We start from the raw sequence: 23,557 nt of genomic DNA on the forward strand, positions 1-23,557 counted from the left end.
GAATCTCAGCCCCAGGGGCCAAGTGTGGCCCTCCAGGCCTCTCTGCCTGGCCCTCAGAACTCTTCCCATGCCACATAGGGTTGCCAGGTCTGCTTCCAAAAAATAGCGGACAAGCAGGGGGGGAGCGGGGGGGGGGGGTTTAAATTAAATTATATATTTTCTTACAAACATTTTAACACATATTAAAATACCATTTCATCATAAAGCTTTTGAATAAAAAAATGTCCACTATTTTGTGAAAAAAATAGTGAACATAATGTGAAATAGTGGACACCTGGCAACCCTAATGCCACACCTCACCAGCCCCATTTCCCATCATGAAGGCGTCTGCCTGGCTGGAATGCGGCCTTGAACTCTGATAATGCCTCCTGGTTGTATGGATGGAGGATACAAATTGGTGTGTGTAGAAACTAGCGTACTCTAACAAAAGTCAGGTTTACATTCATTGTTCTGTTCACTTTTGCCTCTGCATCCCCCCCCCCACCACTGGCAAGTGGCCCTCAGAAGACTGCCCGGAAGGAAATGTGGCCCTTGAGCTGAAAAATGGTGTGTGGGGAGGTACAAAAAAACCCTGCAAAAATCAGGTTGGTGATTTCTAGATTTTTAACAAACAAGCTAATCAACTCAGGATCCAAGGCAACTCTGTGCAATCTCAGTCTCTCTTTCTCGCTCTCTCGTTCCCTCTCTCTCTCTCTCCAGTTGAGTTTCCATTTACCCCAATACATCATGCATCAATTGCCTTTTTCAAAGCACAGAAGGGCTAAGAAGCCATTTAATAGCTGCTTCTAGGCCTGGGATCTGTCTGCCGGATATGGCCAGTCCATCTTCCTCCGTCTGCACAACAGCCCAGGATGCAGGACGGGCCCTCTCCTGAGCCTTTTCCCTCTAGCAGCGCAGTGCTTCACAGCTTTCGATAGGCGCCAACAGTGATGTCAAAAAGATTTGTGTTGGTGATCCGTCCCTGTTTGTCCAACAGGAAATAGAAGGCTCTCCCCTTAACCTTGAGTGGCATCATCGCTGGCACCTCTGAACGATGGGACATGCAGGAAACATGGCGAAGAGGGACCGTGAAGGATGAGGTCAAGCCCAAGGGGTAATAGGTGGTAAAGGTCACCTCCTGGCCACCTCGGTGTAGCAAGATCCGGCTCACAGAGCGTCGGGAAAAGACAAAACCTGCCGCCAAGATCAGAGAACCTGCAAAGGAACAGAGCAGGATGACAAGTCGAGCTGAGATAAATTACTGGTCAGGCTACTGCAATGCTTGATATATCCTAAGGCTGCTCTGGGAGATGGTTCAGAAATGGCAGGAGGTTCAGAATTGAGTTGCTGGGTTTCTGACTAGGAAATTTAATCATAATGTACTAGCGCTTCACAAATGCATATGCTCCTACTCTGGTTCTGGATCTGATTCAAAGAGATTGTGACCTTCAAAGACCTTCATGGCTTAGGACTAAGGCCCAGGTGCTTCTGCCAGCTGAGCTGCGACAGACCTCTATCAAGGAAAGGCCTGTTTTGTGGTAGCACCCGACCTGTGCAATTTCCCACAGAAACTGGACTTGCGCCTGCTTTGATACATTTGGGTGCCTGTGTCAACCTGGTGCCTCCATGGATGTTTCAGACTACAGCTCCCACCTGCCCCAGCCATGGATGTTGGATCTGATCCTTGGTCCTGGTTACAAGCCTGAGTTGGGCAGGGAGTGTCTTAGAATCATAGAATCATAAGAGTTGAAAGAGACCACAAGGGCCATCCAGTCCAACCCCCTGCCAAGCAGGAAACACCATCAAAGAATTCCTGACAGATGGCTATCTTATTTTTATTGGGTTGTATCCATGTTAATTCTACTCAGAGGAGACCCCCTGAAACAAAGGAGCATGACTGAGGCTTCATCTGCACCTGATATTTAAAGCATTATTATGCCACTTTAACAGTCATGGCTTCCTCCAAAGAATTCCAGGGCCTGCCATTTGTTAGTGGTGCTGAGAGTTGTTAGGAGACCCCTATTCGCCCCACAGAGCTACACTTTCCAGAGTGGCTTAACAATCAATCCTTTTTTCCAGGAAACTCTGGGAATTGTATTTCTGTGAGGGAAATGGCAGGGGAGGTCTCCTAACAACTCTCAGTACTGTTAACAACTACAGTTCCCAGCATTGTTTGGGGGAAGCCATGCCTGTTTAAAGTGGCAATGATGCTGCTCTAAATGTATAGTGCAGATAGGGGCCTTACTTAGATAAATTCCAATGGCTCTATTTGGGGGTAGAACTTAGTTGGCTACAATCTACGGATCTGAAAGCCACAATATTACGTTTGGATACATTTTCCTGCTGTGCCCCACATACTATCTGTCACCAACAAGAAGCAAACCTACAATTTCATGAAAGTAAGATTGCAATTTATACTGTAAACTACTCGGGGTTAGGGCTCTTTTTTGTTTTGCTTAGAAAAATGCACAAAGCGCCATGCACATCGTGGCATATAGCTCAATCGCTAGAGCATGAGACTCTTAATCTTAGGGTCTTGAGTTCAAGCCCCATGCTGGCCAAAACGATTCCTGCATTGCAGGGCGTTGGAATACATGACCCTCGCGGTCCTTTCCAACTCTACAATTCTTTAACAACGAAGAGCAACCAATACTAATAAGTAACCCCGGAGGAGGAGGGGGCAGAGCAATCCAGCCCTTCCTTACCCACGGTCAGGCAAGAAGCAGTGAAACCGAAGCGCCACTTGTTGGAGCTCAACTGTATCGTGGCTCCTCCCGGTAGAGTTGGCAGAGGGCGCTTCCCATGCTGGGGATCCGGCTCCGGCCGGCTCCCCCTAACGTCCTGCAAGCCGTAGAAAGCGAAGTGTGCCAGATACGCCCAGAACACGAACTGGCCGGCGCAGAACAGCCCAAGAATACGGAAAAAACGGCCTCGATCGTGCTGGAAAAGCAAGACATCCCGGGGCACATTAGTATCCAACGGGAAGGCGGTCTGCACTCCCCGCGCGCCCCATCGCCAAGGCAGCTCCGCGGCGTGCGCCCTTCGCGCGCCCCAGCTCCAAAAGCGCACGGGGTATTGTGGACTCGTGGGGCCCCAGAGCCTCCAAACCCCACAGCCTCGGGACCCCCCACCTGCCAGCCCCCCGATCCGCAGCGCAGCTCGCCATGTGCAGTGCAACATTCTTGAACCGCTTTTGCCAAGGTCGGCTGCAGCCCAAGAGGCTCATGGGAATTGTAGTATTTCTCCCCTCCCTTTTCTTTTTAACCCACTTCCCCTTCTCTATAGTCATGGGCGGATGCTCGTTTCGGGCGCCATCGTTGGGAAGGGCAGCCTTAGCTTCCGGTCAGCTACCAAAACTGGCAAGGCTGAGGAAGTGCACACAGCACCACCTTGAAAGCACATACTTTGCCTCAGAGAATTGTCAAATTGTGAAGAGTGCAGCGCCAGGACTGCAACAATAATTTTAAAAAGATGCCACACGCGTCATGTACAGAGGATAGGTGACAAAGATGGAGAAGGATCTAGAGACCCAAACTCTAAGAGGAAAGGTTGAATAAATTAGGTCTGTTCAACCTGGATGACAGATTTAAGAGTTGATGAAGCCTGAAGAGCTATTGTAAAGGCCAGGGTGAGTAAAAAGATAGTCTAACATCACCTGCAAGGCACCAACTTCCAACATCCTTGTGGCATTAGCCATACTAGCTGGTGCTATTCAGAGTTGGGAGTCAAGCAACTACCGGAGGGCGCTGCATTCACTACTCCTGGCATAAATCAGAGCCAATTTATTTTCTGTTGCTCAGAGGGTAGGACCCAAACTAACAGGTTCATATTGCAAAAGGATTTAGACTAAAATTAATATTAATTGTATATAAATTTTGTTTAAAAATGAATGTTTTTTAAAAAAAGGATTTAGACTAAAAGTAGATAGCTATCTATCAGGGTTGTTGTAGCAGTGGATTCCCTGCACTGATAAAGGGTTTTGACTTAATGAGTTGTGAGTCCCCTTCCAACTAATTCTGGTCACCTAAGCACAATTCAGTGTTGGATAACACCTTCCTCCATCACAGTCTTAAAAAATAAAGCTTCGTCCAAGGCTCCTGGGTCACTGAGTGACGTCTCTGTATTTAACAAGGAGCAGGGAATCTTGCAGATCTCCAGGGCTGCAAGAGAAGCCATCTTACATTGGGAAGAAATAAAAGATAACATAACCTTGCTCTCCTTTTCAGAGAAAGCAGAATAAACTCAGGGCAGGAGGCCAAAGCATTAGGACTTCCCTACACACTTCTTTTTAAAGTAATAAAAGATTATGAAAGATGGGAAGGTATGCTTATTTACATAATTTGTACATTTGACAGAACTTCCACAATTATAAGTCGTGCATGGCCAAAAAGGAAAAAGAAATCCACGTAGTAAAAGGAAGTGATCTTATCTTTAGTTTAGAACACATGAATGCACACCAAGGTTTTAATAACAATTTTACTAAACACAGTGTTTTCAAGAACTACAGGCAGAAAAGAAACACGGAAGCTACAGCTTGCTAGGTGTGCGGACCCCAAAGCTTCCTCTCATTTAAGCAGTGTGACAGCGAATCCGACGTCCTGCAAGGGCTGTGTTTCAGAGGCCATCCATCCAACCGGGGTCTCACATACCTAAAGTCCTCTAAAGCAACCTAGAACTAGGAAACCCACTGTCTCTCTGGCGACATCAGGATGATCAATTGTGCCTCAAAGGACACAGGGCTGCTGCTGCTGCCTTTTGCAGGTTGGAGGTGTACCATTTCCCCCTGCCCTCTAGGGATATAACCCTTGTTGCATGTTGTGAACTACTGACTACTTCTCACTCTAGGCACATACAAGACAACTCCCAAGTCGGTAGCAGCAGAAAAAAGAAGGTATGCTAAAAATCAGCTTTTCAAATTAAAAGGGAGGTGGGAGAACCCAAAAACGATCAAGTGCCTTTCCTCCAAATTCCCACGGTCGTCAGTGTCTGTTAGAAAATCAGTGTACACAGCAATTCAACATGGCACCTGTCGCTGCAGGCAGGAGGTGCTGCCTCTTCCACAAGGAAGTTTTCACTGCCTTTGCCCACAGTCCAATGGCAACACGGACAGGTGCAGCCTTCACAGTCACAACAGGGTAGGAGTCTCTTTAATTTACATAGTGAAACTTTCATTTATTTACAAAACAAGAACCCAAAGGATAAAACGCTGCTTGGCTGGCTTTGGTAAGGGCAATGGTGGCAAACGCTCAGTTGATGAAAGCCACTTCTGGGATCTTCCCCTCAGCCTAGAAGAGAAAAGGAAGAGTAAGAAGTTAACAGCAACCACCTCTCCTCCATGTCTGGTTCTACAAGGAGACTGAGACAAACATGAGGCTGTCAATAGAACCCAGGGGTTTTCCCCAGGCTCACAGGGTTGAGATAAAAAAAGTTTTCCCAAATCAGTACTTGACTCCTCTTCCAAAGGTCAGTTAAGAGGCCAGTAAGGGGACAAAATATTCTAAGGACAGTCACCCGTCCAAAGGCAAAGTCTGCTACATATCAGCTTCTCATTACTGCACTATGGATGAAAAGCAAAAGAGCAGAAACAAACAGCAATGGTTTCTGGATGCTGTTGCTTCAAATAATTCTGAATACACACATCAAGACATATTACATAGGGGATGGCTTTCCTTGCAAACTTCCTCGGAGGGGGGGGGCATGACCCTCAAATATGGCACATCAGACCCTGAGAATGAAGGAAAAGCCATCCAGGGCTTTCCCCTGTAACAGAACTGCAGTGCAGTGCAAATCCATCCCAGCCATCACTTTCTGTCTCCAGTTCTTAAGGCTGGAGGTTCTAGTAGTCTCACTCTAGGAAGGCACCAGGGCACTCACCTTGAGCTGGGTAAAAACCTGGGCCGCATGAGCGTAGTTCCAATCATTGTCCAAGAGGCACCTGGGCAAGGGTAGGGAGAGATGATAAAAGTCATGAGACAGCAGCCTAACCTAATCTCATTTTGCAACTGCTTTTCCCTCCCTGCCCCCCACCCTGATCTCAAGACCACCTCCCACTCCTTTTTCCTAACTGCCAGCCCCCAGAAATTCCAGACTCACTTCTGAGACCATTCAAGATTCATGCCCGACTGCAGTGAGAAATTCTGCAGCATTTCCTGCTGCTCTGCCGTGAGCGTGGGCACCGGGCTGGAGGAGGGCGTGGGCGCTGGCATGACGAAAGCTTTGCGGATTTCCTTGTTGGTGGCCTTACGAATGAATAGCTGATCATTCACAATGCACAGCCTGTGGAGGAGGGGAAGAGAGCCAGCAGTGGTTAATGAAGGGGCTGCTCAACACCCAACATAAAGAGGAAATGTCGAGGGTAGGGTAGCCAGAATACCCCCTTTCAGTCTGAGACCTGACTATTCCTGGCCACCCCTCTGGTGGCAAACAGAGGTTAGGATCTGCAAAGGCATACACAGAGCCTCCTACAGCTTGCTTGCATCTCTTGCCAAGCACTGCAGGATGCTCCCATAAATAAAGAAGCAACGGCTAGACGTATACTTTCTTCTGCCTTCACTAAGGAGAGAAGGTCACCATATTCTAACAGTAGCAAAAAGTGTGGCAAATATTAAAAGTGCATCTAGCCAATGTTCAGTAAAATGGGTCCTGAAATCAGAGAAAAAATGAGACACACTAGCATGATGTTCTTTGAACCATGCTCCCACTGTTCCTGTGGAAAGTCAACTACAGCAAAAAGGAATTGTCGCTAGATTCGAGCAGAGTGGATATCAGGTGGCAATCAACCTGTCTTGATGGCCTGGCTTTTAAAACTGTCCTCCAAGGAACCACTTTAAAATATACTGAGAATATATACTTTGGAACACTATAACTGTTAAGGCATGACTAATCTGTCATCCCCCTTGCTTCTAAACATTAACATGCTTTCTGAAAATGCCAAAATCAATGCTAGCCCCGCATCTTTTGCAAGAATTGTGACCCAGGAAACTGCCTCATACCAAGTCAGTTGGGTCTAGCTCAGTATTGCCTGCACTGACTGGCAGCAGCTCTCCAGGGTTTCAGGCGAGTTTTCCCCCCAGCCCCACCTGGAGATACTGGGGACTAAGTCTAGGACCTTCTGCATGCCTAGCAGATGCTCTAGCACTGAGCTAGGGCTCTTCCCCAACCAGCGCCAGGCTGTCCCCTAGAAATAGGCCAGTGGTCCACCAGTACAGATATAAATCACTGGCAGAAATCAGATTGCTCCTCCATAAGCTGGCCAATCCCCCGATGCCTCCAGCATGTGGGCTATTTTTAAAAGCCTTTGACGTCCCCAGCTTCTGACTAACAAGGCTGCTAAGGCTCTGTCTCTCATCCCCTTATAAATATTTCATCATCCTCCCAATACCTGCCCTTTTCAGAGACACACCTGTCTTGCAATCCCTGGATTTCTCAATGCCCTGAAGCTCATAACCCTTACCCATTATTGCCAGCAGGCACGACGATGAACACACGGGTGAAGGCGCGCACCGAGTCGCGACACTTGCCATCGACTGTAGAATTTAGAAAGAAAGCACTGGTTAGTTTTAAAGAAGGGGCACTGGGTGCTGCAAATGTTCTGGCTTTCTACTGTTCAGGATGTGTCACAAAGCAGGTTTTTAACAGCACACTCACCTTCTTTGAAGACCCCATTGACGGTGAAAGACAGCAGCGTGTTCTGCAATGAGAAAAGAAGGGTCTCAAGTCCAAAGAGATTGTGGCAGCAACCTACACAGATGCTAGATACAGCGTTTAACATCAGGGTGTATACCCCACCTTTCTGTAATGAAATACTCAGTCGCTTACGTGATAAATACGCAGCAATAGAAAAAATTACAATCATGCCAACTGAAAACAGGCTAAAAGGACTGAAACAGTAGCAGCATAAAAAGAGATCTATGGATGGTTTTCCTGGAAGTAAATTGCCTTTGTTTTATCGAAGAGTGAGCAGCAATAGGGGGGTATGTACTTATTGGGGGGGGATCATACTTTGTTCCAGATTCCAAGATTTCCAGCTGAACAACACACTTCCAGAATAGAGGGAGCAATTTTTCTCAACTTCATCAAATCTCCACCCAACCAACAACCCATTCCTCATCTTTCTTGTTGCCCACTGATCTCACCTACTCCTTGAAAGGTGGTAAGTGCTTGGCCAGTTCCTTCTCCCCTGACTCACCGTTTGGGCACAGACGTCCACAATAAAGGAGTTGATGTCATGCTGAGTCTTCGGGAGCTCGCTAAGGAAGGCCACAACGTTTAGTTTTGTGTGCTTGAGGAGCCTGAAGCGCATGGCTGGGGGCAGAGAGAGCAGAGGGAAGGTCAATTACTATCTTCACTGAAGTTACCCAAAGTGGAGAAACCAGCAGCAGATACACGTGTATGTGTGTGTGTGTGTGTTGTGGCGGACAGTCCACTAATTTAGGAGCATCTGCCCTAACCCTAAAAAATCAAAAATCACTGCTCTTGTTCCAAAATAGCCAACCAATGCAGTTTATTCACTTTAATCAGGGGCTTTTCTGTTATCCTCTTCCACAACTGGACTGCTATGAATGAAGGAGATGCAAGGGCTTCGGTGTGGATTTGAGCATTGTCCCAAATCCTTTCACCATTGCAGCTCCCCTCTTTTGTGCATTGGAGCCCCAACCTCCACAGCAGAATCACTGTGCAGGGCCCGTCTCCCATGAAACACTTCTGATTACACACTGTCCTTAAAAGTGTCTGTAGCCTTGTACACCCACCCCACCCCTGCCACTGGTCATTACTTACTGGGATCCTTAAGCTTCTTCACATTCCTGCTGTTCTTGAAGTATTCAGCCAGAGTGCTCCTGCAGACAAAACAAGAACATAAACATAAACGCCTACCCATTTCCCCAGGTCTTTCTTTACATAGCAGGAGGTGTATACTTGGCTGCAGTGGGCAAAATGTTGGGTTTGGAGGCAGCATGCTAAGAGTTAAGGCTGGCTCCAAAGTCAAGCAAGCAGCTCCATGTACTTTCAACCTAGTCTCTCCCTTGGTATGACGATTTTTTAAAAAGTAAGTTGTGGAAGTACCAGAAATCTCTGCCCCCTGAACAGTCTAGTTAAGATTTATTTAACACCAAATCTTCTTCCCAATCAACACAGTGCAACCAAATGCATCTTACAAAAAGATTTCCTGCTTGCAAAGCATGAAATACTTGAATGGGAGGCATGTGCAAGATCCACACACAGCTCTTTGAATCTCCTTGTGACTAATACAAGCAACTCTTGTTTACTTAGTATAGGTTGCAAAATACCCCACATCTTGGCACAGAAACTTTGGAAAGGGTCACACAGCCTGTCTTACACCATGTCACACCAAAGCACAGTGTAGAGGTAGGGCAATGTGCAGTCCTCTCCCATGGCAAGGGAACGAATGTCAGAAGCATAAACTTACCTGGAATGGTTGTGTAGTGAGAAGGGGATGCTCAGGGAGCAGCAGGCTCCATCATGATAGGCGTCCAATAACCCTTGCCGGTCCCCAGAATCATAGACAGTGTAATATCTGTGGGAGAATACAAACATTGCTAAAGAAACAGCCAGAATGGAAGGGAGGCTTTAGCCGCTTTATTATTTCTATTATGTTATTTCCATTGTATTGGGTAAAAAGGTAAAGGAACTTAAGTCCAGTCGCGAATGTATCTGGGGTTGCGGCGCTCATCTCGCTTTACTGGCCAAATGAGCTGACGTTTGTCCACAGAGAGTTTTTCCGGGTTATGTGCCCAGCATAACTAAGCCGCTTCTGGCGAAACCAGAGCAGCACACGGAAAGGCCGTTTACCTTCCCGCCAGAGCGGTACCTATTTATCTACTTGCACTTTGATGTGCTTTCGAACTGCTTGGCAGGAGCTGGGACCTAGCAACGGAAGCTCACCCCGTAACGGGGATTCGAACTGCCAACCTTCCGATCGGCAAGCCCTAGGCGCAGTGGTTTAGACCACAGCGCCACTTGCATCCCTATTGTATTGGGTACTGTGCCTCAATAAACCCTTTTGCTTCTTTCAATTACAGTACAGTCAGTGATCCTTTTTTGCTAGCCAAGTTTTAAACACCGGAATGCAATTTCAAACCCTGGTTTCAAATGCCAGCCAGCATCATTACCACTACCCTCTTCCCAGGAACTAACTTAAAACTGAAGATCTTTACCCTCTCTTTTTTTTCCTCCAGCTTCCCTTTTTGTGTGTGCCAAATCCCCCAGGTTATAAACTTGTTGGCAGGGGATCTGGTTTTCTTTAACATACAAGACCTTACAACTCTACTTACTGTTGCAGAAATCGCAGGATCAACGCTTTTAAGTCTTCAGAGCAAAAATAGCTGCCCTGAGTGAGGAGAGTCAAAGAGAGAAGCCGGATGTTAATCTGTTCCTCCCAAACACCAAGCAAAACCTACCAAGTACCCTCTCAGCACCAGCCCTAAGGCATGCTATGCTACAGCCCACACCAAGCAATGGGACTGAAGCAAGGGCTCGAAAGGCGCCAGTTTTCTCAGTGCAATAGCAACACAGGCCCTGTCCCCGGCCCCATCTGAGTATTTCTGTACCTTAGTAGGGGGAAGCGTGGTAGGTGCTTCAAGATCAAAAGCGATAGGAGGGGGGAGTTCATGGCCGTCCTGTAATGGGAGAGGCAGATGGGTAAGGCAACAGTACTGTCAGATACAAAAGCTGGCTCAGAATCCACCTGGAATTTGATCAATTCACTCACCAGCCTCAGCAGCTTTGGAAACCGTTCGCGGATGGCGCTGTCAGAAAGGGGAAAAGGAGTGAATGAAAGAGCTTTGTGCCCCAAGAGCACTGCCCTCCCCCCACCCGTGGCCTACCTTGGTGGTCCCCACCTTCTGCTACCACCATCTTCCTACTACAGCCAGTGCTACCTGAACTACATCCTGTTGTGGCCTCTACCCGCTCTGGCCACTGGCCATCATTCTCTAAAGCATCCTTTAAAAGCAAGATGGGCAGTCTTGCAAAAACAAGTTGCCTCAACTGCTGTCAGGAGGTGGAGGGTTATCAATTTGTTATCCTGGGCCAAACAGATGCCCACCAAATTATATAGGCTGCCCACTGGTGATTCAGAACCCTCACCACACCTCACTTCCTGGATTCTGAATTACAGAGCAACAGTCAGCTCCCCAAATGGGAGAACGTAGGAGACATGTCCCACAAGGGGCAGGGTTTCATTCCACGTATCTGGGCCTTCTTAGGAGCGTGGAGAAACACCATGAAATGGTGGCATTACTCACCAGAACCTTTTAACAAAAGCCCTCCCCCCAAGGCTCTCAAGCTGTATGTTTCTTTGGAAGCCTAAGAAATTTACACGTACAAGCATTTTAAACAAAGGTAGAACGTGTACAAAATCAGGGACGGGTTGCTAAAGCTGCATCTTCCGTTAGCCACGGAAGAAGCAACACGAATGGGATTAAAATGATTGTGTTGCTTATGCTGGATTAGACAACTACTATAATCCAGTTTAAAGAGACATCTGATTATATTTGACATTTCCCACCCTGTGTATTAAAATCTGACTCAAGCCTCACCTAGGAGAAAATGCCGAGTCAGCTTTCCTTTAATATTGCCAGACAATTTAAGGGAAAAGTTGATCAATTTCACTATTATGGTTCTGTCACTTGATACCATACAAGGGTGAGTGACAGTTAGCCAACTTCAAAAAATTAGCAGGTAGCAGAACACAGTCTTTAAAGTAAAATGCTCTGGTACTCTTCCCGTGGTAGTTTTACACATGCACACGGGTGCGAGAGGCAGAAGTCTCCAAAGCCATGCTACTCAAAGTCTCCCTCTGCACTTACCTGAGTGTGTACTCACCCGCATGGCTCAATTTATAGGAGGAGCGCTCCACTGAGGCCAGAGGGCAGGGGCAGGGAAGGGAAAGTAGGGGAATGGACAAGAATTCCCACTGGTCATGGAGATGCCTGAGCCAACTTCCTGGTACCCAACTTAAAACAGCTTTGGGAGAGTTCCTGCATCAAGGCCCAAATCTAATTAATGACCACGGAAGATGCGGGTGGGGGTGGGGGAGGGAGAAGCAGAGGGACGCAAGAGTGATGGAAACAAAGAAAAAAGGCCTGGAAACTCCTCCCTACTGATGCACAGCCTCATCCATCCTCCACACTGCCCCACTTGACGCTCCAACCCTGCAGAGATACAGAAGCCTTGGCCACACACCAACAGGACTTCCAAGTGTACAACTGAGGGAGAAAGAGTTTTACTTGCAAGAAGCTTGTCACTTCAGGCTGCTGCTGCTGCTGCTGCTCCACCCAGAGTCAGCACCATTGTCACTCCCAGATCATCAAGAAGCAAAAGTCTCCCCATTAGAAATGGCGCAGAGGCTGTCCAAAAGCTACTTGCCAACAAGCCTGTGAAGGAGGGTTCTGGTGCCTTGTGTTTGCCAACTTCCCCGGAGGCGGGCGGAAGGGCTCCATTTGGCCACTGTGCGACTGTGCCTGTCTTAGGTCGTTCCTTCCGCAAGGAATCTTACCCGTCACTGGCTAACCAGCCATCTGTGAGAGCCAAACGCACCAGGGGCACCCCAGGATTTAGCAGCTTGGCTTCAATTCTCCAAAAGAAAGACTTCCGTGTGCCTCTGCGCAATATGGTACTTCCAGGTACAGCATTGGGGAGCCACAATAAATATAGAAGCAGGCAAGGCCACGAGCAAGGTGGCTCAGCATGGCAGGCTCAAAGGAGGGTGGCAGTGCACAAGGGGAACTTGAGAGGATGGAAAAGGCTGCGCATCCTGAGGTCCTAGAGCCCCGGGGGCAGAGAAAAGCAAGTGGTGTGTGCAGAGCGGAGAGTGGAAGGCAGACAGGAAAGCGGAGGAGGGGGAAAGGAAGATTTCACAAGGAAGAGAAGCAAGGCTGGGGTGGCTGGGAGGTGCGATATGGCAGATCATCCACAAAAGCAAATTTCAGCTAATAAATGTAGTAATATCAATATGGGGTGGGGGAGGAGACGGGGCTGGGCAGTGCTCCAATCTGGCTGAAATAAAACCATTATCACAAGAATCACAACTCAGGATCCAGGAATGGGATGCAGCATCTTCAGAGATTTGGCAGCAGCCGAGGCAGATGGTGCTATGAGGTCAAAATAACCAATCTGGCACCCCACTAGGAGGGCAAAAAAAGCCTTTTGGCAAGAAATATCTTAATCATGCCCTGAATATCCTCTGGGTAGGTGGAGGTGCGCCCTTCCAGGACATCTTAGGCAGCCCCAGGGCTACTGCTCACCTGATGTAGGTAGACTGGTCACGGAAGCTATCACACAACAGGTTGCCATCCAGCCACAGTTCCTCAAGCTTCAAGTCTTTTAACCTGTCCAAGTCACGGTCTGTCTTCAACTGAAGGGAGCCAGGAGGGAAAGAAAGAGAGAGGGAGAGAGAGCATAGTGAAGAGAGTGAGGATTTTACCCAATGGAAGATTCAGGCTGAGCTAGTGAGCATCCAGCCCTACCTGGTTAGAAGACAAATTGAGGATCTTCAGGTTGGGAGCCTTCTGCGGCAGCTCAGCCATATCATCCAGCCGATAGAGCTTGTTGTCACTCAAGTTCAGAGAAAGGAGCTGCAAGGACAGATTGGGGGGGGGTGGGAATTGTGAGGTGTGAGTGAGAGATGTGCTTTTTGCCATCAAGGCAGTTTTTGTATTAAAAAAATCATTAAAAAATAAATTAAACTACAGTAAGATTTATTTATTTATTTACATTCGTATACCACCCTCCATCTGTCAATCAGGACAGTTCACAACATAAAAATAGAAGACAAGACACAAAATACACGATAAATACGAGAACGAACAAACAAAAAACTGCAAACCCAATACCGCCACCCCTTCTAGGAGGTTTGGTGTATGGTTTGTAATTATGGACCACGGACCACTTACTTACAAGGGTTCATATTCACTTGAGGGCACGCTGAAAACTTTTCAGCATGAAATTTCAGAGAAATCACAAATTCCCCGAGTGCACCAAGGCAAGAAAAAGGCTGGGTTGAAGAGAGGGAAAGAGAGAGAGAAATGGATGACCTCAGGAATGTTCTCCTGGATGATCCGCAGCACAGCTAGCATGCAGGTTCGGCGGCTCAACACCATGTCAATGTTCTGGGCTACCAGATCTGGGGAGTTAAAAAGTAGCATGAATCTCACTTCACTGCCAGCTGGAATCTGCAACAGAAACCCACCTCCGCCCCTGAAGCTGGAACCATTGTTCTAGGTGTATAGAAGAACAGCAGTCCCAACAGTGAAAAGGTGAGTACGGTGACCTACCTGGATCTGTGTGAAGGTTCTTTAGATCCAAGGCCTGCTGGGAACCATCGTATCTTTTACTCATGCAAAGCTGGAAGGAGAGAGAAAATTTCCATTAGATAGATAAGGCCTCAGATGGAATCTTGGACAGGCTTATTCCTGCCTGCTTAAGGGGAAGAACAGAATCTCAGTACCCCAAGCAAAAGAAAAAAAACAAACAAACTAAGGTTAGGAAGAGACAGTACAATATTCACAACCTGAACAGGGAATTGTTTTCCCACTAAACAGATGGCATCTCCCATTCCAACTTGCTAACCTCTTGAGACAGTTTAAAATCAAGGATCATTGTCAGGTTCCCAAAGAGAAAAACACCAGACACAAACCACTTCTGGGAATGCAGGGCAGACTGGCAAGTAGATGGCAAAACAATAGTACTGAAGTTCTGGCACATTCCTCTCACCTTCAGCTGCTCAATCTCCTCTGGTTTCAATTCACGCTGGACAGATGTTGGTGGACTGCATGGGTTTGAAAGTATCACAACCTGAAAGAAATGCCAGTTGGTGATTGGATGGGTACTGGTTAATCCCTCTCCAGGCATCCTATTAATGTATGTAGAGAGGACTGGGGAACAAGATTTTGCAGGTGGGCTGGATCCTAAGCTCCCCCACTCCCCTTTGAGCCACTCTGGCTGATGGGCGAGGTTGACCATCTCTCAATCACCTGACCTCACAACTTCAAAGGAAATAATTAAGAGTGCACGCCTGATTCTTTCCTTTCTTCCTTTGCAGGCACTACTTGAATCTAAGCTGTGTCAGCAAAGGACGATCACATGAGGCAGGTCAGATCTATAACTGATCAAGCACCCTCATTAGTCTGGACATAGCTCCTTGCCCTCCAACCTCATGTAGCCCCCCCCCCACTAGCTCCAGGCCCACAGAGGAAAACAAACCAACCTTGAAGCCATCTGGTGCAACAATCTTTCGAGACACCTGTTTGAGGGCGTTGACTGCAGTGGCATCTTCCACATAGAACACCACCCGATTATTGGCATAGTGTAGCTGCGGCAAGAGGGGGAAAGGTGTTGGTGTGAGACAGAGCTCATTCTTCTTTAATTAGAAAAAAAGGAGCTGATCTTCATAATTATTAAAGACTACACAACATGGAAGGTGCCTTGTAATGCCTCTGGGCACAGCTTTGAGTGACCAGAAGGTGCAGGGCTTGGGGCTTTTAAGTTTCCCCATCACTAACACTTCCTGCTAATGCCAGCCTCATGCCATCCCTGATCTACACATTCCTTCATGATACTTTTATTTCACTAGCACTAGTATTTCCAAAACTGCTGAATTATCTAGGAAAGAATTAAGTTTTTTCCTAGATTAAAATTGAAGGCACATTTCACTCAGATGTTCAAAAATGACAAACGTTTTCTTGTTTGGTTCCGAGGGGGGGGGAAAGAGAGCAGTACCTCTCCCTTCAATTGCAGAGAATTACAATTAATGCTTCCTGGCATCCTGCTCAGGTGGTTAAGCCCTATAGAAGCAACTGGGCATTCTAAGCAATGGCGGTGACTCAGGGATTCCCCTGTACCCGTCAGCTGCAGCATGGGATGCTAGTGTATAGAGCTTGAATTATGGGAGAAAGTTGAGGAACTTCACACAACCTCCATTCCTTGACTCCTCCTTTCCCCAGTTCTAACCAAACATTCTTGCTTGGCATTTCTAAAAAACAGTAGCTAAGTTTTCTGAGTAGAATCAATACTGGGCACACCCAAGGAAATGCAGCCCCTGCCCAGCACCTTATAATCTGAGTATTGATGGTGCAACTTCCATCAGAATATCATTGGCAATTGACTTAACTGGGATAGAAGTCAAAATCAAATCAATGCCACATACAGCCTCCTAATCCAAATGACAATGGGTGCTGGATACATCCAACATGGTGGTTTTCAAGGAACACCCCAGCTCCTATTGCAGCACACAATTTGTGATTCACGAGACTGTCAATTCTGTAAAACAGAAAGGAAAATTCTTGCCCAGGGAGCATGTGTATGCCTCTCTTACCTCCACAGGCGTAAAGGGGACGCTGCACAAATTCTGAATGGCATTAATCAGCCAGGCCTTTTCATATTTCCTTCCATAGGGAATCTGGAGGGGGGGGGGGAAGCAAAAAAAAAAAAAAAACCAATTAAGGCAAGAAAGGTCTTAAGTAGAACCATACCACAGCTTTGACATGGTAATAATATCCCGCTCTCAAGTCCATTTGCCAATTGGTAGGTTGGGGACATTTTTCACTGCATCAGTGGGGAAGAAAGAAAAGCTTTTGGCTAATCTGGAAAGGTGAAACCTGGGAGGTACCCATTTTGTAACCTATGGAATTAAAAATGCTACAATTCAGCTGGAAAGAGAACAAAGGGAGATGCTTCTTCCTGGCAGTTTTGAGAATTCTAGGAATAGGTGAAATGGGAGCAGCAATATTTTGAGTTCCAATTTAGGAAAGTGCAACGGCTATGGAACTGGAAGTCCATTGTTGATGACTGAAGGGCTTTGGCTAGGGATGCACAAATCAGCCTATTTTCATTCTGTTTCTATGTCAATCATATGCCCATCCCTTCCCTTTCTTTGTGGATAAAGGTAACACAAGAAGTTGTATGTAGATTGAGTACAAAGTGTGTACATTCTGCCCCTAAAATATATCTGTTTACTACTTTCAATGCTTTTTCCTGCTTAACAAAAATGAATTTTGTATGCATCATCCACCACAAAAAGATTCACATGTTTGAACCAAAACTGTGGAGCAAAATTTGGAGAAATGTGTCATCTTATTTACAGCTACGTTCCAATTCACATGTAAGTCTGGGATCAGCAAATGAGGTATGTTTGCTTTAAAATGCAGACTGCACAAATTTCTCCTCCATTCCTAGCTCTGGCCTATCACCCTCTGACACCTCCTCAAATTGGCTCTCTAGCAAAACCAGCTGACCCAGGCATATACACTGAATGGCTGGGCATGTTGGGAGAAATAAATCAGATATAAAAGCCTGCAGCTGGAGAATCAGCTCAGGAAAAGATTTGGAAACATGTCTAGATCCAATGGTTGATGACTTTCACCGAAGTTCCTAACCCCATTAAGCTTAGGTATAGCTATATTTAGTATCAACTATACACAAGGGCAAAACCCGCGAGTACAAACCGTCTCTGGATACATTTCAATATGTGCAACTCAAGGACGTGGACTGTTGGGAGAAGTGAGACCTGACTGCTCAGTCCCTGCTCCTCCTGGCTCATAAAACCTGCCAGTGGGGAGATGCAAATGCCTTGTCACAAGACAGTACTGTTCCACCAAGCACAGAGGGTAGTGCTAAGATATTTAAAGGCGGGGCTCCCCCTGAACCCCTCACATACTGGATAATTTCTAGCCAGTTCCCAGCTTTCAATTCTTGGGAAATGTCTCTGGGCAAAAAGAGGGAGCTCACCCCTCCTGGTTTGTTCTCCTGGGCCTCTCTGCAGCTTTCAGTAGCATCAACCTTCTGGACAATCTGGGTGTGATGGGACTTGGAGACACAAGTTTGTGGTGGCTCTAGTCCTTCTTAGGGCAACAGTTTCAAAAGATGGTGCCATGTGAATCCTGTCTGATGCCCTTGTTGATGGTCAATTGCATCTCTTGGGGTTCCATCTCATTTCTCATGCTATTAAACATCTACTTGGAACCATTGGGAGAGGTATTCTGCTGTTTGGAGGTTCTGTGTCACCAGCACCTCCTTCCATGGAGGTTTTTAAGCAGAGGTTGAATGGGCCTAAGTTAGTCATATTGGTTAATTTCAATGCATCTACTTTGAGCAGGACTAACATTTGATACAGCCCACTGTTAGCTTTCTTGGGTGTTATATGCATAAAGGCAAGATAGAAATTGGAGTAATAAATGCATTTAATCTCCCCCCCCCCCAAATACACAGTGTTAAGAGGCTTGGTTTCCAAAGTCAAACCATAGTGCTGCTTGTTTCTGTTATAAAAGGAGGCAGCAATCTCTCAACTCCAATCCTGTGAGGTTTAGCTTTTTCCCCTCCCAAACCACATGGGACTGCAAAGCTACCATGTGGGGGAAGGACTGACCTGCAGATTACCAGCAGAACTGAAACTGGGAAGCTCCCTTTCTCCCCTGCAAAACAATGTTCTCATGCCTAACTCAAAAAGCAGAACAGTAGCTCCTTGTGTTTTCAGCACACTCAAGTGTGAAAATTATTCAGGTAAAGCAGCTGCTCTGTTAAATAATTAACAATGAATTAACACAAAGATTAGACTGATTGTTTCAGATCAAAGTGTGCATGAGAGCTAATCTCACCTCTACAGCTCTTCTCTGCCCACTTCTTTTCTTTCTGCTCATGCTTCTGGAACATTCAATATTCTGTCCTCACCTCCTACCTTGGCCTCATTGCCACTGGTCTGCTGTTTTCTCAGTCCCCTGCTTGGCCTGTTCTTCTTTGCTTAGGAGGGCATTTTGCCAGACTCACCCTCCCCTTCAGAATCTAAGCAGTTTAGCCAACAACACGCAGCATTGCTTAGGAACTGAATAAGCAAGAGTCAGTCAAAACAGCAACTCTACAGGAACAGAGCACCTCTGCCAACAACAGCCAGGGGTCCTTCAAGCTCTGCTTCCAAATCCCTCCCCTCCCCCATGTGACTTACTGAAATCTTGAACCAGCTCTTCTTGGGGGCATTACTTCTGGGGCCAAGCCGTTCTAGGGTACTCGGATTCTGTCTCACTGTGAGGCTTATATTGCTTAGGCCTCCCCGCTCCCGATCTCTGTTTGGACGACCATAAGGAGTGCTGAGGAGTAGAAAACTAGATTTCAGTATGGAGTGTAGCAGAGTGTCAAATTAAGATATGAGAAACCTTGCCCAGCAAGGAAGTCTGGATCAAACACTCAAGTTATTCTACTCTGATGGTTTGTTTCTGTGGACAAAGCAGTAATAAAAAGCATTTGGTTTCCCCCCCCCCACCAAAAAAAAAAAGTTACAGAACTAACCAGACATTTAAATGGTAATTATACCCGCAACTTAACTTTAATCAATGAACTAGGTCACTTGTGATTCTAGCCCTTTTTCCAAACGATGAATACATTCAATTATCAGTTCCCTGATTATAATTATTTACTTCACAGACTCTTCATCTGGTTGCAGCCAGTTAAGTGCTATGCTGAGGAATGATTCAGATGACCTCAATTTTCAATCTTTGTAGGTGCAGGAAATGTGCAGAGTCCCTCCCCACAGCAGAGAACCTGTACCTGGTTAGGCAATAAAGGTTCGCGTCCCTTGAAAGAGCTCCACCTTCTAAGCTTTTTTTTTTTTAAACTAGGGTGTGTGAGGGCCTGTAAACTAGAGCATTAAAAACAGAGCAGGTCACAGTTACAGGTGGGTAGCCGTGTTGGTCTGCCATAGTCAAAACAAAATCGAAAATCGAAAATTCTTTCTAGTAGCACCTTAGAGACCAACTGAGTTTGTTCCTGGTATGAGCTTTCGTGTGCATGCACACTTCTTCAGATACACTGAAACAGAAGTCACCAGATCCTTAAATATAGTGGGGGAGTGGGGAGGGGTATTACTCAGAAGGGTGGTGGGAATGGGTGATAGGCTGATAAGTGTGGAAAACCTGTTGACGACTCTAAACGGCTGCAGTTAGTCTTTCACCCATTCCCACCACCCTTCTGAGTAATACCCCTCCCCACTCCCCCACTATATTTAAGGATCTGGTGACTTCTGTTTCAGTGTATCTGAAGAAGTGTGCATGCACACGAAAGCTCATACCAGGAACAAACTCAGTTGGTCTCTAAGGTGCTACTAGAAAGAATTTTCGATTTTCGATTTTGTTCTGAGAGCAGGTCACAGGCTTTTACCATTCTGATCTTCGTTAATACCAGCTCCTTGACCTTATTCACATCCTGCCTTTAACCAAATGATGCCCTAAGAAATGGTCCCCTTGTTTTTCCTAGACTTTCTACAAAAACCTTTCTATGGGGTTGGCTGGAGATCTTATGAAATCCACACACTTAAATGGTTCACCAGCAAAAAAAAAAAAAAAACTTTTAAAAAAGTGTCCTTAATAGGGAACATCTATTCTTTTTGCAAATCACACTTTTCTGCCCCAGTGTACTTCCCAAGAAAAAGGAATGAATATTCTCTTTGCTGAAAACTATACAGTCTTCTGATATAAGTCACTGTTCTCATTTGACAGATGGGGTAACTGAGGCTGAGCAACAGCAGCATGCCTACAAACTAAAGTATGTTTATGTCCATCCAACAGAACACTTTACTTACTAGCGGGATCGCAGCACATCATGAGGGTCACTCATGAGAACATCTCCGTCCTCCTCTTCAAGTCGGCTACGAGGACTGGGGCCTGGGCCGCTCCAGTTCCTTGGGTGATGGTTCATCTCACTGTACATCTTTCCTCGGAAGGGGCCTCGACCTTTTCGCCTCCTCCCTGGGAAGCCCCTGTTGCCACCACCTCCACCCACACGGTCATCATGTTCTATGTAAGGGCAAAAAATTGAAGCGTCAGAGGGCTGTCAAGCAAAGTATTCAGAGAAACAATCACACCAGGCAAGTCTCAGAAAGCAAACTAGAGCAGGGATAGCCAACATGACACCTTCCAGACATAGTTTGATTCTAGTTCTCATCATCCCTGGACCACTGACCATGCTGACTGGTGCTGAAGGGAGCTGCATTCCCAACAATGTCTGCAGAACACCACACTGACTACCCCTGGACCACCAATTGCCTTCTTCTACACTTTGATCTCCCTACAAAATTCAACAAGGTTCCCTCATGCTTCTGAGTTCTCCACAGACAACTAAAGGATATCATAAACTATGACACACCTTCCCATTCACTTCCTCTTGACAAGTCTCCATTCCCTATCCACCACCACCATTGCCCCCCTTCAGCTTCCCCCAAGGACCTGAAATCATGGAATTCCTCTCTCCGTGTTCTTTAACTCTATCCAAATCTTCTTCTTGGTTATCTCTGGAAAGTTATCTATCTCCAAGGAGCTTCCCCTGTCACCTGCCACCCTGCTTCCTTTTTGTACAAAACCAGGTTCTCCTACCCCTGTCAGTGATACATGTGTGTGTGTGTGTGTGTGTGACATTGATAGTACTATAGACACAAAAAAGAGCTGACTCTCAAGCCTTCAAGCTCCATTAAACTTTTCTCAAAAAGGAACCTCTCCCCCTGCCTAAGGTTCCCCATAACGCCTTCTTCCCATATCCCCCTCTGCCCCCCTAATATCCACTGTCTTCACCTCCTCTTTCCTTCTGCCCTAAAGCATTCCCTGCCTTAATTGCCCCCACCCTCTTGCTCCTCCCCACTCCCATGCCGGCCCACTGCCCCCAACCCCCTCTCCGACCCACCCTTCCTCGTCTTCCATCCCTCCTTCCACAGGACTGCCAGCGGCCCACATAGTCGCCCCCCCAAAAAAAGGGTGCCAACTTGAATAAAATATGGGGGGGGGGACAGGTAAGCGGTGCCCCACACAATCGATCACGAGACGCACACACGCCATGTGAATGGCAATGCCCATCAACATGGAGGGGGGGGGGAGCGGGAGGCGGATCCTTCAAGTATCTCATTGGGGGAGCCGAAGGGACCTCGTTCCCCTAGGAGTTGACTCCTGTGCCCTAGAGAAGCTCGGGGCGGATGGGACCCGGAGGCGCAACACGTTTGGATGGCTACCCGTGTCTTAGAAGTACCCTCTCGGCTTCGGCCCAGTTCCCACCCCTCACGCCAGCGAAGCCCCCCACCCCAAATATCCCCCGGCCTGACCGTCTCGCCCCCGCTGCTCAAGAGCCCCCCCGCCCCCGTTCCTCTCCTCACCGTTGTAGCCTCCTTTTCCTCCGTCGGCCATCGAGGGAAGCGGCCCTGAGGGAGCGTCGGCGCTTCCCCGAGCTCGGGATGAGGGCAAGGAGGCGGACAGGTAAACGCACCCCGCCTCTCGCTCGAAAGATGGAAAACAATAGTAGCAGGAGCAGTAAGAATGACGGCGGTGATGATCAATCCGCTCTCGAATCGGTTGGAAAGCCAAGCCAGAGAGAGACTCCCTCCGCGCTTTCCCTCACGAAGTATTTTTCATCCAACTGAAGGGGGCCCCCACGCGCCTCAATGCGCATGCCCGAAACGAACGCGCTCCCGCCCTCCGGTGATTATAGTACGCGCCTACGTCAGGCGCGCCCTCAACGCTCGGCTTTGTGACCATAGAGGTGCTGCGGCTAGAGCTTTCCGCATCCGGGGCTCTACTTCCGGCTCGTTTAAAAAGAGGAGGAGGACGACTCCTCCGGTTCACCCTTTCACCTACAATCGCGGAGATGGGGAGCGGCGCTCGTCGTAGGGATGAATGGAGGAATCTCATTTATTTATTTATTTTTGGCGCGCAGCTGTGGTTGGGCAGCAGCTACCAAGCAAACAGGGCTGGGGCAAAGATAAAATACAAACAGGAGGCCCCTGCGCTTTTACACTCCTGTGAAACGTCTGTGGTCGTTTTGTTGAGTTTTTCGAGATTGTAAAAGGCATGCCAATGCAAAATGTAGACTGGAGGGAGAGAATATCTTCGGACATCCCTGCAGTGTAGTACAGGAGGAAGCAGGAAGCAGCTTGGGATCTGCTGCCCTGGGTGGGTGATTTTTTTTAAATTTATTTTTTAATTTATATTATTTATTAGTTAAGACTTACAGCTCACATTTCCTTCAATATGGAGCCCAAGGCAGCTTACAGAAATGACATGCATGTCTCTGTATGATATATCAAGGATATCACCTATAGAGTTCTATGATGTGCAGAGTAAGACAGAAGGATAAAAAAAATAGTTCCTCCAAACACATGGTGAATAAAAAGAGGTGTGGTGGGACTTTCATTGTTCCTTAAAACTACCCACTGTGGGGGTTGTCTGTATTTCCTTGAAGGAAGGAGCTCCAGAGTCAGGAGACCACTACAGAAAATACCCTGTCATATGTCCCTGAACATTTTATATATTTGTTTTATTGTTTTAAAATTGTAAACCACCTTGGCTGCCTTGGTAGAAAGGCAATATATAAATCCAATAAACAAACAAAATAAAATAAATCCTATCATCCCTATTGGCCACACTGGCTGAGGGTGATGGGACCTGAGTGTTGACCTGAGAGTTCCAATATCTGAGTGGGAGCACTGCATTGGCTACTCAATACAGTGGTACCTCGGGTTAAGTACGCTTCAGGTTAATAACGGACCTCCAGAACGAATTAAGTACTTAACCCAAGGTACCACTGTATATAGAAA

At 46.9% G+C, this 23,557-nt stretch overlaps 2 protein-coding genes across 2 annotated transcripts; both read right to left on the bottom strand.

Moving 5' to 3' along the window:
- Positions 1-585: 585 nt before the first annotated feature.
- Positions 586-3,159, bottom strand: TMEM223 (transmembrane protein 223). Its single transcript, XM_033136219.1, has 2 exons — positions 2,685-3,159; positions 586-1,194 (listed from the first exon to the last, which is right to left on the bottom strand). The coding sequence occupies exons 1-2, from the start codon at positions 3,157-3,159 to the stop codon at positions 902-904; spliced, it is 768 nt and encodes a 255-aa protein (XP_032992110.1). The 3' UTR covers positions 586-901.
- Positions 3,160-4,439: 1,280 nt separating this feature from the next.
- On the bottom strand, positions 4,440-22,347 carry NXF1 (nuclear RNA export factor 1). Its single transcript, XM_033174198.1, has 21 exons — positions 22,121-22,347; positions 20,564-20,777; positions 18,935-19,076; positions 16,313-16,396; positions 15,206-15,310; positions 14,713-14,793; positions 14,274-14,343; positions 14,034-14,122; positions 13,467-13,574; positions 13,245-13,354; positions 10,709-10,745; positions 10,548-10,616; positions 10,272-10,327; positions 9,407-9,514; positions 8,758-8,816; positions 8,168-8,283; positions 7,627-7,669; positions 7,433-7,505; positions 6,073-6,255; positions 5,854-5,914; positions 4,440-5,264 (listed from the first exon to the last, which is right to left on the bottom strand). Exons 1-21 carry the CDS (start codon positions 22,149-22,151, stop codon positions 5,226-5,228), a joined length of 1,878 nt encoding a protein of 625 aa, XP_033030089.1. The 5' UTR covers positions 22,152-22,347; the 3' UTR covers positions 4,440-5,225.
- Between the last annotated feature and the right edge of the window lie 1,210 nt (positions 22,348-23,557).

The sequence above is a fragment of the Lacerta agilis genome, chromosome 17, assembly GCF_009819535.1.
Source record: "Lacerta agilis isolate rLacAgi1 chromosome 17, rLacAgi1.pri, whole genome shotgun sequence".
Classification (NCBI taxonomy): Eukaryota; Metazoa; Chordata; class Lepidosauria; order Squamata; family Lacertidae; genus Lacerta; species Lacerta agilis.

Excerpts from the sequence above, each read along its gene's own strand:
- TMEM223 (XM_033136219.1), bottom strand. The coding sequence starts at position 3,159 with ATGTTGCACTGCACATGGCGAGCTGCGCTGCGGATCGGGGGGCTGGCA. Across the intron at positions 1,195-2,684 it reads TGCTTCTTGCCTGACCGTGG|GTTCTCTGATCTTGGCGGCA; the intron begins GTAAGGAAGGGC and ends GTTCCTTTGCAG.
- NXF1 (XM_033174198.1), bottom strand. The coding sequence starts at position 22,151 with ATGGCCGACGGAGGAAAAGGAGGCTACAACG. Across the intron at positions 20,778-22,120 it reads AGGAAAAGGAGGCTACAACG|AACATGATGACCGTGTGGGT; the intron begins GTGAGGAGAGGA and ends GCCCTTACATAG. Across the intron at positions 8,284-8,757 it reads GAAGAAGCTTAAGGATCCCA|CCATGCGCTTCAGGCTCCTC; the intron begins GTAAGTAATGAC and ends CTCTGCCCCCAG.